The sequence below is a fragment of the Aythya marila genome (assembly GCF_965140915.1).
Source record: "Aythya marila genome assembly, chromosome: 2".
NCBI classification, from domain to species: Eukaryota; Metazoa; Chordata; class Aves; order Anseriformes; family Anatidae; genus Aythya; species Aythya marila.
The window spans coordinates 1,486,260-1,502,568 of NC_139043.1; the positions used below are offsets into that span (position 1 = coordinate 1,486,260).

The window sequence follows — 16,309 nt, forward strand, 5'->3', positions numbered from 1 at the left end:
TTTCTTTAGGTCTTTGGAAACTCCTGGTGGGTCTGCTGCTGCGATAGGATTATATTCTGGGGGAGAGCAAGGAGGGCGAGAGCCTTGCTTGGAAGTGTGAAAGCATTTATTGGGGATCCAGCAGAGCAAAGGCACTGCCCTGAGGCTGCGTCCACACCAACAGAACAGGAGGAGGGAGAAGAAAGGGACCTCTGCACGTCCCCGAGCATCCAGCTGAGACGGAGCTGGGTCCCTGCTGGCTCTGCAGAGCTTCCAAACGGGGCAGCTTTGGTGGAAAAAGTGGTGGAGGAGTTCTGCCCTTCTCCTAATCAAGCACCCGCCCGCTTTTAATTAGTGCTCTTTAAGCAAATTGACATTTTAGAGTGCATCACCTAGCCAAAGAGCTGCTTTATGCACTGAAATGGGTAGTGGAGAACAATTCGGAGGGGTGGTGGTGCCCGTGACGCCGTGCCACGCGCAGGTGGAGGAGGCCACAGGGAGCTTGGAGTCCCCAAACCCCTGGCTGTGTCCGTTCACTACCCTGGCTGCAAACATTATTTGATAAAACGTAGAGTTTTGTGTAAGAATTAAGGGAAATCTTGCCTTAATTGCTGAAATTTTCAGAAAAATCAGCTGCTCTTGAACAGAATTGTTTGGGCGTAATCATTTGTGCCATAAATCGTACCGGGAGAGGAGGCGAGACTTTACCAAACAGACCATGAGCTGAAGGGTCTTGCTGTAGAAAATCAGGCTGAGGTTCTTCTTCCTTCCCTTCTTTACCGTGTGGATGTGCCAAAAATTGCTCACCAGGTTTTAGTGTGCAGACTTTTTAGCTTTGCTTGGCTCTTACGGTTCCTTTCTGCGAGCGGCACTGCCAGGTTGGGGTTGGGGTGGGACTGGAAGCCGTTTTCCTTCCTGGAAAGGATTTTCCCTTCCAGGTGGGACTGGAAGTCCTGGATCCCTGGGGGCGTTTAAGCTGAAAACAACAAAAAAAAGCGAGCTCCTGCTTTGGAGACGCGCTCGTGGGGATCCCCCAGCCCCGTGTTTGCAGCGCGGGGTTTTCACGTGCTGCAGGGCTGAAACCTGGAGCAGCACAGGGGAAACACGGAAAGGCACTAAGGAAAAAGTTGCCCAAAACGGGGCACTTCTCCAAAATTGCGCTGCGAGCCCGGATTTGGTCTGACACTTGCTGGTCCCAGGAGGTTTGGGGTTTTCTCCGGAGCTCGGAGGAGCTCGGGGTACCCGGGGAGCTCGTGCTGCAGCCCGTGGTGGAGCTCTGGAGCTGTCACCCGTGCGAGTTGGTAGCTGGGACGTGGCTTCACGTCCCCCTCGGTGATCTTTTAGGCGTGCTCAGGACTTTCCTCGTGCCGTGGCAGGGATGCAAAAAGCCCGTGGGGCACGGCCCGAACAGCAGAGCGCTCTTTTGGGGAAAACCACCACCCCGTGGGTGCCTCCTGTGCCGCCCTCGGTCACGAGTTAACTGCTTCTGTCCGCCTTTCACCTCTCGGATGCTGGTTTCTGGTTAACTGCCCTCTGGTTAACTGGTTTCTGGTCAACAACAGCGCAGCCCCAGGTGGCAGACGCCTGAAGGAAAAGAAACGGAGCTGGCAGGAGGGTGGCCGGGAGGGGGGGGCCTGCAACCTCGTGACTTTTAAGCTATGTCCTGCTCCGGTCGTGCTGATGACCCCCCTGGTAATTTCACCCATTTCCATCCAGCTTCTCAGGGCAGCAAGGAGCTTGTTAACATCACCAGCTGACCATGTGTCTCCTTGTCCCAACTCCGTGCTGAAGAAGGGAGCGAACGTAGCGTGCGCGCCGCGAAGAGACGGGAAGATGGTTGGGAAGCTGGATGGTGATGCATGAGCAAAGTGATTAGGTGGAAAGAGGACAGAGGTGTGGTTAACTCGGCGCTGCCGACGGTATTTTGCTGCGTCCGTTGCCGGGGGGGAAAAAAAACCAGCTCCTGGCATGAAAGGATTAAGTGAGCTCTCTCTTTTCTCTACCTCTACACACGGGGACGGCTGCCTTGGCTTACGGGGCTCGGCCACGCCGGCCCCGTAACCCCCAGGGAGCTGTGGCCGCTGCTACATCCCCCCCTCCAGCACCACACACACCCCTCACACCCCCCCCAAAAAGGGGGACGTTTTCAGCCTGGGCTCGTGCCCGCGGATCCCAAGCTCCGGGGCCGTGGTGCATTTTTCCCCCATGCTGAAAACGGACCCGACCACGGGGGCTGGAGAGCGCGCGGGGCTCTCCGGGTGCTTTTTCCCCCTCCAACCCCAGGATTGTGCTCCCGTCCCGTAGCAGGTAAGGTCCCCGTGGATATATGGCCAACGGCTCCGCTCTGCTCCCCTCTCTCTCTCTCTCAGCATCTCGGCGTGTTCTGGCAGCACCCGCACCTTCTGCTGTAGGGTCGGCGCCGGAGGACGTGCAGCACCCCTCTGGTGCTTGGGATTTGTGGGTGTGAAGCCCTTAGGGAGCCGCAGTGGTGGCTTTTTTGTGGGGTGACCTCTCAGTGCTGAGGGGCATCGGGCGGGTTTGGGGCTGAGCGCGGCGTGCTTTCCTAATTCGGGCCCCCCAAAGCCAGCCTGCGGGTCCTACAGCTCCACTGCCCATCCCGTAAGCGTCCTGCAGCACTCTGCTACCCGTCACATCTCAAATCCATCCCTTAGACAACCAGAGAGCTGCAGCTGGGAGGCTCCAAACCTTCTCCTTACCACCTGAAGCCTTCTTTTTTCATAAATAGATTTATTTTCTTTTAAGAAACCCCTCTGGAACGAACCAAACGCCTTGGATTTGAAGGGTTTTACCCAAACACTTCTTCCCCAACAATTTACCAGCTCAGTGCCAAGGCGATGCCCAGGCTGTTTGATTTTATCAAGGTGGACTTGCCCTCCTTCAAAACCCCCTTTTGGGGGCTTAATCGTTTTCCTGATAGGAAACGGCAGAGCTTGGGTGGCCCCGAGGAGCCGAGCTTTGCATTTCCCCCCAGCTCACCTCTCCAAATCCCGTCTGACACATCTTCAGAGGGCAGCAGGGGGAAGCTGCTCTCCCTCCGGCACGCTCTAATTAGGGCTCTTATAATTTGTCAGAACTTACAGCTCGTGGAAACAATGGGCGCTGGTGAGCGGCCAGGCTGTTGTTTTTTTTTTTTTTTATTATTTTTTGGCCTTAATTTAAGGAAGTTTTGGGCTCAGTCCTTGCTCCCCTCCCTGCCTTAGCATCGTCCTGTAGCTTCTCGCACGTGCGCCGCGGGTGGGGACGCGCTCGGGACGCGCATCCTGCTGCACCCACCCCCCTCCTGGGCGTGCCTGCAGCCCGCCGGCCTCATTTCAGGGCTTTTTTTTCTTTTCTTAAGCACGTAGCAGACCCGAATCGTGCAGCTAATTTTTGGTGTAACTCGTTAAAAGCTGTTCTCCAAGGTAGAGAACCGCCTGGGGGCTCCGCCGGCGGCCCTCCCGTCGGGTCAGCAGCTCCGGGCGCTCCAGCTCGCGCCTTCCCTTTCCCAAAATAACCCAGCCTTGCTCTGCAGCTCTCCCTGCCTCTGCTTTGGCCACCATCTGCTTTCCATACAGCCGATCCCAAACGCTGCTCTCTGCCCCTTTCAAAGGCTCTGCTGCCTCTGCTCCTCCCCGGAGCAGTGCTGACGGTTCTGCTGCGTGCAGAGCCGTGCTCCAGCCGTACCCAGCTCCAGTTCACCATCCTTTTGGACCATTCTTTCCCCTATTTTCACGTTGCGTGCCCTGCTGTTTATTTTTTTGGAGCTGGGAGGAGCCAGCACCTCCTCTCCTGCCCCTGCTGCTCTCCCTCGGGGCTCATTCTTGGCACCTCGTGCCCCCGGTGGCTCCTCCGCAGTCGGTGTCGGTGGGAGCGCGGCGTGGGCTGCCCGGGGTGCTCTGCTCGGTTTTAGGGCGTGCTGCTCCCCTCTGCATCCGAGGAGGGGCTTTTAGGGGTGCTGGTGCAGGAGGGGGAGAAGAAAAGAGGAAAATCCAGCACCAATGGGTGCTTTTGGGGCTGCAGGAGCAAGGCAGGAAGAGAAATCCTCCCGCATAACTTGGTCGCTTGTGCCTCCGGGATTCAGCTTGGAGAGGGCTTAAAGAATTGGATTTAAGGACAACTTGGGGCGCTGCTGTGCCACACCTCTAACCTTCCAGGGGAAGTCACCTCTGTCCCACGCAGGGTTTTTTGGCTTATAGGTTTAGAGCTGTGTAGGTTTTCCTATCCCAGGGGCTTCCTTCCGCGTCCCTCCCACCCCAAGCAGCGAGGTGCCGCTTTATTTCCCTAGATTTAGTTCAAAACACGCCATAAACCTCAGGTCTTTTCATCCATAGTGAATGTATGAGCAAGGAAGAACATTAAAAAGGGCGTATTTACAGATTATAAATGCCTCTCGGGGCTGAAAGAGGTCGGGGCAGGCGCTGAATTCATCCAGCAGGTGAAAATGGAAATGAAGCCAGGGGAGGGAGCAGGATCACGGCGGTGCGGGGAGCCTGGCAGAGCCCAGAGCAGGACAGAAGCGAGGTGTGCACCAGGCTTTGTTTAAAAAGAGGAGAATTGAGGGGAAAAAAAAGAAAAAGGGGAAAAATAAATAGGTGTTTGACCCTACTTTAAGACAAATCTCTGCCCCAATCCCTTCGTACAGCCTCCAGGAGCACTTTGGAAGGGGCTGTGACTTGCGACCAGCCCACAAGAGGATCCCTTATTCCTTCCTTTCCTTCACCGAAGGAAAATTCATGTTTTCAGCCCACGGGGCGCGTGCTGATTTCTGGAAAACAATAAAAAAGCAGGGCTCCCCAAGCCCGGGCTCCCTTCTTAACCACAGCCCTGGAGGTGGGCGCATTGCTGAGGGCTGAGGTCAGCCGGGGCGACCCTCGAGTCATTCCCAACCACCTTTAAAAAACAAAATCAGGGCTGAGAAGTCAATGTTTTTAAGGGAAAAGGTGGTGTTTGGCTCGGAGGGCTCCTCCTGCTGCCCTAAGCTGCTGCTAAAGCAGGCGAGGAGCCAGAGGGACCCCCCTGGCACCGAGGCACCGTGGCTTTCGTGCCCTCAACTTGGCAGGGTGAGCACAGCCCTCCTCCCGAGCTGCTTCAGCAGCAAATTTCTTAAAAATAATGAAGGTTACGTAAAGGTGAGGATCCTGCAGCCACGCTGAGCTGGAGCTCTGTGCTTTCTGAGTTCAGGATAGCTTTGAATCCCAAAGCTGAGGTAGGCAGCGCTCAGCACTGGTGGAATAACACAAGCAGCCTTCATTCCCCCTGTAAATCCCCTTCAGCCTCATCCATCCCCTCAATTAAAGGATATTTTGGTGCTACACAAGCACGGTGTTTTCCCCCAGGGCATCGAGGTTGTGTTGATGCCTTTGCTGTTGCATTGAGGAGAATTAACTCCGCTCCGAGGCTCGTGGAGCAGGTTTTGCTCAGGTTTTGCCTCTGCTTGGTCTCTAACCCTAAGAAAACACCCCCCCTAATGAACTCAGAGGTCTGGGATCTCAGCACGTCGCACCACAGCACCCTCTTCCCTAGCCCTAATGCTGTCTTCTAGGAATTAGTCTCCTCTTCTGCGAATTCATCTCCGAGTGCTCCTCTTTTGGGCCACTTCTACATCTCTGTGGCCTCCCAGCCCTCTTGTCTTTGACCTTATTTCCTTTTACCTGGTTGTGCTCGGCCAGAAAATAACAGTAGGTGCTGCTGAAACTGCTGCTGAGGAGGGCAGAGAGCAAGGGCACGATCCGAGGTGGAAATAAAATGAAAAGGAGCATTGTCTTTTAGGAGATTGGGACTCAGACAGTCAGTTTTCCTCTTTATATATGTAGTGTGTACGTGTATATGGTGTATGTGCACATGATATAGTGTCTGTACATCACACAGGTGGCACTGTTGGCATTCCTGGCAGGATACAACGTCATTTGCACGCTGTGTTTCAGAATATTTCATGGAAAATCACAGCTGAGAGCACGGTGGGGCGTGAAGCGCTCGGTTCGTGGCCAGCAGGGACCCAGCTGGGTAACGTGCCCTCCGCTGACAAGCCCCACGTGTGCAAAACCAGGACTCTGAGAAGTTTTTCATCCTCCTTTCCAGGTCCTGCCCCGTTTTGCTGAGCTGATGGACGTGTTTTTAAGTCATTCCCACTCACGAGGGTGCTGTAGCTCGGCACCACATGGCGCACACTCCACAAACGTGGGCTCTGCCCCAAAGCCTGAGGTCACAGAGAATTCCCCCCCAGCCTGGCACGGTGCACACCCTCTTGGCTCTTTCCTCGAGGCTCTTTTCCTTTTATTTCTGCCTTTATTTTTGTCTTTAAATGAAGGGCAGAGCCTGCTGGCTCCACCACCAGCACCCCCCGAGCCCGGGGGCAGGATGAGGACCGGGGGCTGTCGGCCGGTGCCAGCAGAGGGGGTTCAGAGCAGCGCCTGGAACCATCAGACAGGATGATTAAAGGGCAGGAGGTGGCCGGAGGATGTTCCAAAAACCTTTACAAGGCACGAAAAACCTCCCTAACAAAGCAGCCGTGTGCTGCAAGCTCCCCCCCAGCTCGGCAGAGCCTCCTGCTGCCTGTCTGAGGGCTACAACGGGTGGTGCGAGGAGTTGGGCAGCGTGACCTGCCTTAAAACACGTCCAGAAAAAACACGCAAAAAATATATTTATGTATTTTTTAAATCACAGAATCGTGCAGGTGGGAGAAGAGCTCTAAAATCACCTCATCCAGCCTTTAAGTTGGCACTGCCAGCTCCACCACTGAACCATGCTTGCATCACACGTGCACACCTCACTCTGCGTGCCTCTAAAGAGATATTTTTTGCCTCCCAGTGCATCATTCAGCACTGGGAATGGCATCAACGCTCAGATATGGGTCAGGAAGGCTGCAGGCAGTGGGCAGCAGTGGGGGTGGACGGGTCGGGGGTGCTAAAATCGTTCTTTATTCCAACAGAGCTCCAAGCTCGTGGCGTGGGGGTGGGATGGCCAGCGTAGAGCTGGGAAGAGCGGCAGCCCCGCTGGCTCAAAAAGCCCACCAAACAGGGATTGCTGATGAAGGATAGCACACAGAAAGCACCACGATGGTTTGCTTAAAACCAGAACTTTGCTTCAAAAGACGGTTTTGCAGCCCTGCGGGCGCTGGGGGTGTTCTCCCGTGGCCGGCTGAAAATCTGACTCCGGCTTGTGGCTTGTTTTGCAGGAGGTGTACCGAATCCCGAAGAAGAGTCAAGCAGAAAAGGAGAGCAGCGGTACGTCCTGATGCTTTTTTTAATTAAAAAAAAATCCTAGAAAACAGATGGATGTTCACAGGGTATGGTGTCAAGAGCCCCGAGTCCAGCGAAACCAGCCCGAGATGCAAAGAAGCTCACTGAGCTTCTTTGTCGATGTGTTTGGGGAACTTTTTGCTTTATGAAGGAGTTTTTGGGTGTAAAAACTCTTCGGGAGACGCGTGCTGAGGGTTGGAGCCACCACGTTTCCACCCCGCAAGAGGTTTCCTGCTGGAAGAACGGGAGGAGGGGAAACTGGTGGGGTCTAAAACGAAGCGTGATGCGTTTTCAGCCACTGGGTAACAGCTCAGGGGCCGGAGGAGCACCTAAAAATAGAAATTAAGATGGAAGTTTTCTTTTAACCACACTGCAGGCCCGAGGCTGATGCGAGGCAACCTGTAATTTGCTTGAATGGAGACTCTGTTGGCTGAGACAGAGGAGCCACTGAAACTCCCGGCAGCTCGAAACGCGCTGAATTGTAACAAAATTCTCTCTTTTCACCCCATTTTCCCTAACAGCCGACCGTGGGAGAGAGGCGTCTGGCCACAGGGATCAGACTCCCACCCCGAAAAACCCCGTCCTGAGCCGGGAGCGGGATCCCGAGCGGCAGAGCCAGAGCAAGGAGAAGAAGAGGCGCAGGGACTCGCTGTCCCCGCCGTCCTCGGCGTACGAGCGCGGCACCAAGAGGCCAGAGGACAGGCAAGTGGTCCAGGGAAACCTCCGTGGCACGGCTGGCACAGGTTTTGGGTGCTTGGGAGCACTGCCAGGGCTAAACGCTGGGGAAATCAGCCCAGATGGTGTCCGAAAACACGCAGGGATGGGGAGAAAATCTCCTCTTGGGGGCACGGCGAGCTGTGCTCCCCGACCAGTCGTCGTTCTGGGGCTTGTGAGGCTCCTTGACCCTCTGGTGAGGCTCACCTTCATCTTCACAAGGTGTTTTCTACCTCTGGGGGATTGGGTGTTAAAGGGATTTACCCGTGGCTCTCAGTAAAGGGGTTTTCAGAGTCCCCCAAGCCTGTGCCCTGTGCCACCTATCCCCCCCCTGTACATTTTAATCATAAAATTGAGCTTGCAGCAAGCCCACGCCTGCACGAGGACGTGCAGCACCCACGCCAAGCAGCATTTTGAGCACAAAACACCAAGAGGACATCCCCCAAAAGCCACGAGCCAGCTGAAAAGCACCAGGAGGAGGGACGTTGGGCACCACCGCCCCCCTGCTCCTGTCCCCTTCCCCGAGGAGGAGCAGCAGGGTGGTTTGGGAGGCTTTGAGATGGGTTGGAGATGCTCGGGGTGAGGATGTGCCTCTGTCCCCAGGACACTTTAAGTGACCTGAAGAATTTCTAGGTTGGACTCGATGATCTTGAGGTCTCTTCCAACCTAGAAATTCTGTGATTCTGTGTGATTCTGTGATTCTGTGACCCCTTTGGCACTTCCACCCTCACTATTTTTGTTTCTCTTGCACCCGTTTTCCTTTCCCGACAGCTCTTTATTCATTAAGAAAGGGAAGACACGACAGGCAGTGCCATTAGCAAAGGGATCTCCTTTACAGAAGGCGGGTTCCTCTTGTCCCTCTTCAACAGGATCTGAAGCAACCTCGTAATTACTGTGTCCCCTAATTAGGGAACAATCGCTGGTGAGTCAGCCAGGCGAGCCTACCAGGAGCTGCGCTGGGAGAGTTCGAAATGGCTGGGTAAAAAAAAAAAAAAAAAATCAACCCCAAAGCCACGATCCTGTGATTATCCCTGCGGGGCACGGAAACCCCAAAAACGCCCCATTTCTGCCCTCCAGCATTTTGTAGCCCCTTCACCCCCGCTCCCAGCGGACCCGACGCGAGCGGAGCTTTGGGGAGCTCTGCCCCCTTCCCTCTTCCCTCCGTGGTGCACGTGCCCCAGGTTTGATCCAATTTGGGGAAGGAAAGGCTCCAAATTCTCGGAGCCCACCAACAGGAGCGCAGGAGGAAGAGGTGGAAAAGGAGTAGGAAGGATTGGAGCAGAGAACAACCAGGGGAGAGGGTTTGCACTCCTCGCCGCCTCCCCAATTTTCTCCTGCCCTCCCCTTCACGCGAGCTGCCTCTCGTGTAAACTCCCGAGGCGGCGCCAGGAAGGGACTTGAATTCTTTAAAGGAAACTCTTCCTCTCAATGAGGTTCCCATTACCAGATGCTCGCAGCTACTCTGGGAAGGCGAGGAGACGAAGGAACATCTTAAAGGGGGGGGTGCGTTGGTAGCAATGTGCTTTTGATATGTGAACCCAGCGCATGAACACGGAGTTGGGATATTAAAGCATCGACGGGATGCTTTGTAGGATCCGTTCTCCTTATGGCTGCAAACCATTTTTGCTTGTAATCCCTGTTTTACCACACTCGTAACTTCTCAAAATATCTACCTTTGATCTGAAATTTTCCATGCTTGAGGTCTGATCAAAGTCCTTCGGCTTTTTTATTTTTTATTTTGTTTTGTTTTGTTTTCAACTCCTCGGAAAAATCCCTCCAGCTGCTCCGCGTCGCAGGACGAAAACTCTGAAGCCTTCCAAAAAAAAAAAAAAAAGAAAAAATTAAAAAAAAATCCACACTTTATTATTTTTTTTTAAGCTAAAACCGCGGTCTAGTAAATAGCATAACCCCAACCAGCACCGTGCTGCTTGCCATTCCATTGTTCTTCGTAACGTCTGCATTTTGGGGCCTTGGGGGGGCTCGGTCTGCCAGCAGGAGGGATGGGGCACAGCTCGAAACGAGCCCCGCTCACGCCCTAAAAGCCAAAAAAAAAAAAAAAAGGAATTGAGACGTGGGCAGCCCGCCGAGGGGATAGGAGTTTTGGGGTTTTTGGGGTCTGTGTTGTTGTCCGAGGTCCCTTGCTCGGTGGTGCCCACCCCGTGCGGGGGGCTCCTCGCTTCTCCGCTCCCCCCTGGGTTCCCTTTTGGCCCAGGGGGTGGTGGATGTGGTCCCCCCTCTCTGCTGCTGGGTTCCCCAGGTTGGTTCTGCTCCAATTTTGGACCTCCTGCAGCAGCAGGGTGTGGGCATCTTCCTCCTCTCCTCCTCCTCTCCTCCTCCTCTCCTCCTCCTTTCTTTCTCCTCTCTTTCTCCTCTCTTCCTCCTCTCTTCCTCCTCTCCTCCTTCTTTCTTCCTCCTCTCTTCCTCCTCTCCTCCTCCTCTCCTCCTCCTCTCCTCCTCCTCTCCTCCTCCTCTCCTCCTCCTCTCCTCCTCCTCTCCTCCTCCTCTCCTCCTCCTCTCCTCCTCCTCTCCTCCTCCTCTCCTCCTCCTCTCCTCCTCCTCTCCTCCTCCTCTCCTCCTCCTCTCCTCCTCCTCTCCTCCTCCTCTCTTCCTCCTCTCTTCCTCCTCTCTTCCTCCTCTCTTCCTCCTCTCTTCCTCCTCTCCTCCTCCTCTCCTCCTCCTCTCTTTCTCCTCTCTTTCTCCTCTCTTTCTCCTCTCTTTCTCCTCTCTTCCTCCTCTCCTCCTCCTCTCCTCCTCCTCTCTTCCTCCTCTCCTCCTCCTCTCCTCCTCCTCTCTTCCTCCTCTCTTCCTCCTCTCTTCCTCCTCTCCTCCTTCTTTCTTCCTCCTCTCTTCCTTCTCTCTTCCTCCTCTCCTCCTCCTCTCCTCCTCCTCTCCTCCTCCTCTCCTCCTCCTCTCCTCCTCCTCTCCTCCTCCTCTCCTCCTCCTCTCCTCCTCCTCTCCTCCTCCTCTCCTCCTCCTCTCCTCCTCCTCTCCTCCTCCTCTCCTCCTCCTCTCTTCCTCCTCTCCTCCTCCTCTCCTCCTCCTCTCTTCCTCCTCTCTTCCTCCTCTTTTCCTCCTCTCCGTGGCTCACCACACGCAGTCAGGCAGCTAAAAACCAAAGAACTGGGGCAGCTGCTGCTGCCGGAGCACCTTTATTACCCACCACGAGCAGCAGCCCCTTCCTTTTTGCTCAGAACCCGCAGCCCGCTGAGACCTCACCCGCTTTCTCCCCTTCTCTCCCCCCTCCAGGTACGACACGCCAGCGTCATCCAAGAAGAAAGTCCGGCTCAAGGACCGCAACAAGCTCTCCACCGAGGAGCGCAGGAAGCTTTTCGAGCAGGAGGTGGCCCAGCGGGAAGCCCAGAAACAGCAGCAGCAGCTCCAAAACCTGGGCATCGCTTCCCCCATTCCCTACGACTCCATGGGCTACGCCACCCCCCACCACAGCTTCCTCGGCTACCCGCCCGGCTACCCCATGCAGGCTTACGTCGACCCCAGCAACCCCAACGCCGGCAAGGTGCTGCTGCCCACCCCGAGCATGGACTCCATGTGCTCCCCGGCCCCCTACGAGCACCCTCAACCCCTGGTGGGCCACTCGGTGGACGCCGCCACCATGCCGGCCCCCCCGCAGCCCGTCCCAGTAGTCCAACATGTAGCGACCCCCCTGGAGGTCACGCCGCCGCCTCCGTACGTCCCGCAGGGGGACGGCGTGGTCCACCAAGAAGCCAACGTGGCCGTCCTGCCCGTGCCGACCCCGGGAACGGTGCAGGGCCAAAGTTACGGGGTTTGGGACTCGAGCCAGCAGGCCGTGGCGGTGCAGCAGCCATATTCGCCGGCCCAGTCGCAGCCGGCCATATATTACCAGGGACAGACCTGTCAGACTGTTTACGGGGTGACCTCCCCCTACTCGCAGACCACCCCGCCGATTGTACAGGTAATAATTCCCCCCCTGGGGGTAAACATCACTTTTTCGGGGGTGAAAACCTGGCCTGAAACGCCCCCAAAAGGAACGGGGCCAGCCTGAGAGGGGGAACGCTTTGTCTGAACCCTTCGCTCGTGTTTTTTTGGGGCCATCCTGCCTCGCTCTGGTGTTCGGCTGCGTCGTGGAGATAAAATCCCATCCCAGGGGCTGAGAAAAAACCATTTATACAGCTCGTTTTCTGTTCACAAACACGATAGATCCTAGCCACCGGGGCCAGGCAGCAGTTCAGAGCTGGGCAGAGATGTTTCTTACCCCCTTTACACGAGCTCTAAGCTAGAAGCGGGGTCTGGAGCTGCCAGATCTCGATGGCTGGAGCCCCACAGGCCAACCTTTGCTTTCTGTTCCCTTTGAATTACGCGTTCCTTCACAGAATTACACATCCCCACCAGTCAGGCTCAGCCTGGGGCTGGGAAATGTGTCAAAATTCGCTCTCAGCCCTCTTCCTCTTCCTTTCCAAGGAAGTTTGCAGCTGGTCGGCACCTTGCCGATGCCTCCTTCTTCCCGAAGCTGACACCTGGGCCATTTTATGGCTGCAGACCTCATGATAAAAATAATAATTCGCTTGAATCCAGCCTCAGCCACTGGTTCCTACTGCTTGATTTTGGTGTGACCTTCCCCGAGTCCTTCGGGACACGAGATTTCTTCCCCTTAACCTCTCTTCCCTTCCTCCCATGGTGGAGGCAGTGACAGGGCTGTGCCAAACTCCCCGTAACTTCTGGGTCTTGGTGCCTGGAGAGGAAAATGTCCGGGTTTTCAAGCACTTTTGGGGGCTTTCTTGGACCTTTCCTTCGCTGTCTTTTCCCATCTTTGGGGCTTTTTGCGTTTGGGCAGCGGGGAGCAGGCGGAGACGTGTCGCGGTGAGGCTGAAGAGCGCCCAAAACTTTTAGTTTCGAGTTCCTCCCGCCTTCCTCGCACACCTGACGACCTCAGAGATCCCTCGTTTGGGTCAGAATCGCCGTTTTTTTTTCCGTTGGACCTCCTTGCACGTTGGAAGCAGGGGGCAGATTTCATTTGCCTTCCACGATGGCATTTTCGGTGCGGGAAGCTGCTCCGTCCCCTTCACCCCCGACCTTCCCGGGACCGACGCTGACCCCAACTCCCTTTGTGTTTCGTTTCAGAGTTACGCACAGCCCGGCCTCCAGTACATCCAGGGGCAGCAGATCTACACGGCTCACCCCCAGGGTGTCATCGTGCAGCCCCCCACCGCCGTCACCACCATCGTGGCAGCCGGGCAGCCCCAACCCATCCAGCAGGTAACGGCTCGAGGAGGGTCCGGGGGGGTTTCCACCCGCATTTGGTGACCCCGGGGTGCTGTGACATCTAAAAAAGCTCCCTCCAGCAGCTCCTCCTGCTCACCTCCAGCTGCTGCCCCTCTTTTTTTCCATCACTCCTGTGTTTTTTTTTGTTTTTTTTTTGTGTTTTTTTTTTTTTTAGCCAGAGCTTGTGGTGAGCAATAACCTCCTGGACTTGCCTCCGCCGTCCCCTCCGAAACCCAAAACCATCGTCCTGCCGCCCAACTGGAAAACAGCCCGGGATCCCGAGGGGAAGATCTACTACTACCACGTCGTAACGAGGTAAGGGATAATGAGGAAGGGGATAACGAGCTAAAGGATAATGAGGGAAGCGTTGTGCTGCTTCGGGGCCGAGCTCTCTCCAGCGATGGAGCCAGGTGGAAGAGGGGCAGCTGCGGTGGCACTGGGCAGCACACCACACGTGTCAGGGGCAGTGGGATGGTTACACTGACACATTACAAATCATTTCCTCGCAAACGATGCCTTCAGCCTCGAGTGTCTCAGAAAAAGGGGCAGGTTGGGGGCTTCTGAGCCCACCTGGGTCCTTTCGGAGTCACCACCCGGTGTAGATCCTGTTGTAGGACACGGTTGTGCAGATCCTTTACTGCAGGTCATTTATTTCTTTTCAAATCTTCTTTTCGTCCCATCACTGCCTTAAAAACATTCCCTTTTTCAGCTGCTCCATGTCCCTAAAATACCCGTGTGGCTTTGGTGGCAGTGCCAGGCAAAGAGCCCTGCTCTGCGGAGCCTTTCCAAGCCCTTGGGAGCTGCGAAATCCTCCGAAGGGAGGATTTCTTCTCACCCTCACCTTTTCCATCTGATATCAGGGATTAATATCGTAAATGTTACACTTCTGAGAAAGTTTTTTTATTATTTTATTTTTTTATTTAAACCTCAAGTGAGACCTGTGTGGGAACTCGCCTGCCTAAAGGGTTAAGGCTGAGCATTTCCCTGCAAGTCCTGACAGCGTCTCGACGCGCTGATGGCTCCGTGCAAGCATTTTCTCTGCATCAGGCTTCTCAGCCTCCTTCCTGCTCCCTTCAGCACCAAGAGCGGCGCCGGCAGCCCAACAGGAGCCCTTCCAAACCCAGGAAATAATAAAAAAAAAAAAGTGTTTGTGCTGAGCTGTGGTTTGGAAGTGGAGGCACCACCGAGCCTTACCTGGCGGTGAGGAATTCTGCCTTCACCAGTCACACCAGAAACCACTCGCGGGGCACAGAGGAACACGTGCAGGAAGATTTCTGCAAATCCTTCTCTGCTGGAGCTTCAGACAGAGCAAGGCTGGGAGAGGGAAGGAGATCTTCACTTGTCAGTGCGCTTTCTGAGTTGAATATTTCATTTTACTCACTATCCAAACGCTACCTGCCTGCCGTCAGGTGTATGAAGCTGTGTCTGAAACAGGCAGGCTTTGATGCTTCTCCCCAGCGTTTCCCTAAAAAGTAAAAGGCCTTAAAGCAGGGCAGGGTTTCTGGACGCAGCTCACACACCCCAAAAAGCTCAGACGAGCGGCTCGAAGCAGACCTCCACTATTTTTTTTTTTTTTAATCCCGCGCAGAGGAGCCCACGGCCCGGCTCCACGCAGGCGCAGCTCGGAGCTGGAAAATAGTTGCTGCGTTAGGTCACCTCCGTGCCTAAGGAGGGCTGCTGGAGATCTCCCTCCTCTCATCCCCTTTTGTTTAGTCTGCTTTTAAGTCATTCTCCCTACCTTCTGGGAGCCCCTGCGTGCCCTGCAGCACCACCCCGATCCGTCCTGCTGTCTCTGCTTCCTCCTGGCCTCCTTCCTCCCCCGATGTCCTTCTCGCCCCCTGGCACCATCCTCTCCTTGCTCCCACGCGCTCACGCCCCTCTCGAAGCCATCCTCGCCTCCAGGACTGTAGCCCCGTTGCAGATTTTGCCCAACCTGGGGATATTCAGCCCGATTTTCTCCATCCATCCCGCGTGAGCACGGCCTCTATTCCCTTCTCGTTGGCCTGAGGAGCCGGAGCGAGCCGTGGTGCCTCGCCCGAGCTGCTCCTGCTGAGCTGCTGCGGGCAGGATTGGGTTCCTTGGGGGCTGACAGCTCTTTTCTTCCTTCTCCAGGCAGACCCAGTGGGATCCCCCGACGTGGGACAGCCCGGGGGATGACGCCAGCCTCGAGCACGAAGCCGAGATGGACCTGGGGACTCCGACGTACGACGAAAACCCCATGAAGGTGAGTGGGGGGTCAAAGGGGGGGAAAGCTCCCGCTTCCACCTCCTCACCTCCTGCGAGGAGAGCAGGGAAAACATGAGAGCCATGGCCAGGAGTGCTTTTATCAGGCTGTAACTCCGGGAGCAGCCCCAGCCCTCTCCAGTTTTGCAGCAGTCTTTATGCTGCCGGCTGATTTTCACCTTCGATACCGGAGGCGACGTCTCCCTGTCCCTTTCCCCACACGTCCCGGTTGCCACCAGGATCCCAGGGGTTAACGAAATCCTCAGAGCGCTTGAGCTGGGATTCCCGGAGAGTCGGCTTTTAAACGACTTTATTTGCAAATATTTATCTGCCTGTAAAAAAAAAAAAAAGTTAATTAGGGAGTGAACGAAGACCTGGCACGCGGCTGCTCCGCCGCCGAGTGGTTTCTTCCTGCGACTCCGCGGAGGAATCCAAAAAAAACCTGGAAGGATTTTTGTCCTGGGTCTGCCTCTGGCATCCTGCTGCCGTTTTGGGAGCTCTCCGGGGTGTGACGGAGCCGACAGTGACCCCACAGACGCATGCCTTGAAGGATTTTTGGGTGCTCTCGGGGAACGCGTTCAATCCTCTGAGTTTCCAGCGTGGCTGCGGTGCCGTGGCTGTGCTCAGCGTCAAAAATTCATTTTGGGGAGCTGCAGGAACGCTCCAGATGGCTCTGGCTGTGAGGGCAAGCTGGGCTCTTGGAGGGAGAAATCCCCCCGGGCTCGTGCGTGGCAGCAGGGTGCAGATTTACAGGGTCTCAGCGGTGCCAGCCCGATGGCTCTTTTGGGATAACGCCCTCTGCTCGTCGCACAAGGAGCTTTTTAGGTTGTACTGAAGCTTGGATGAGCCACAGGGACATACAGCAATGTGTTCCTGCTCACTCTGGAGCTTTAACTCTTATTTTTTCTTCCCGGGCA

General features: G+C 55.5%; 1 protein-coding gene across 3 annotated transcripts in view; it reads left to right on the top strand.

The window, feature by feature from the left end:
- SETD2 (SET domain containing 2, histone lysine methyltransferase) overlaps nt 1-16,309 on the top strand; it is a gene marked incomplete at its 5' end in the record, with an annotated part of 50,803 nt that overhangs the window by 28,811 nt on the left and 5,683 nt on the right. For 2 of the 3 annotated variants that reach the window (XM_082753685.1, XM_082753684.1), the window contains 6 exons: nt 7,154-7,202; nt 7,739-7,919; nt 11,178-11,862; nt 13,029-13,163; nt 13,345-13,484; nt 15,282-15,393. In XM_082753685.1, coding sequence (XP_082609811.1) covers nt 7,154-7,202; nt 7,739-7,919; nt 11,178-11,862; nt 13,029-13,163; nt 13,345-13,484; nt 15,282-15,393 — 1,302 coding nt within the window. Of the gene's footprint in view, nt 1-1,695; nt 1,873-7,153; nt 7,203-7,738; nt 7,920-11,177; nt 11,863-13,028; nt 13,164-13,344; nt 13,485-15,281; nt 15,394-16,309 lie in introns of those variants that run through there. The other variant, XR_014316943.1, reaches the window with a different exon arrangement.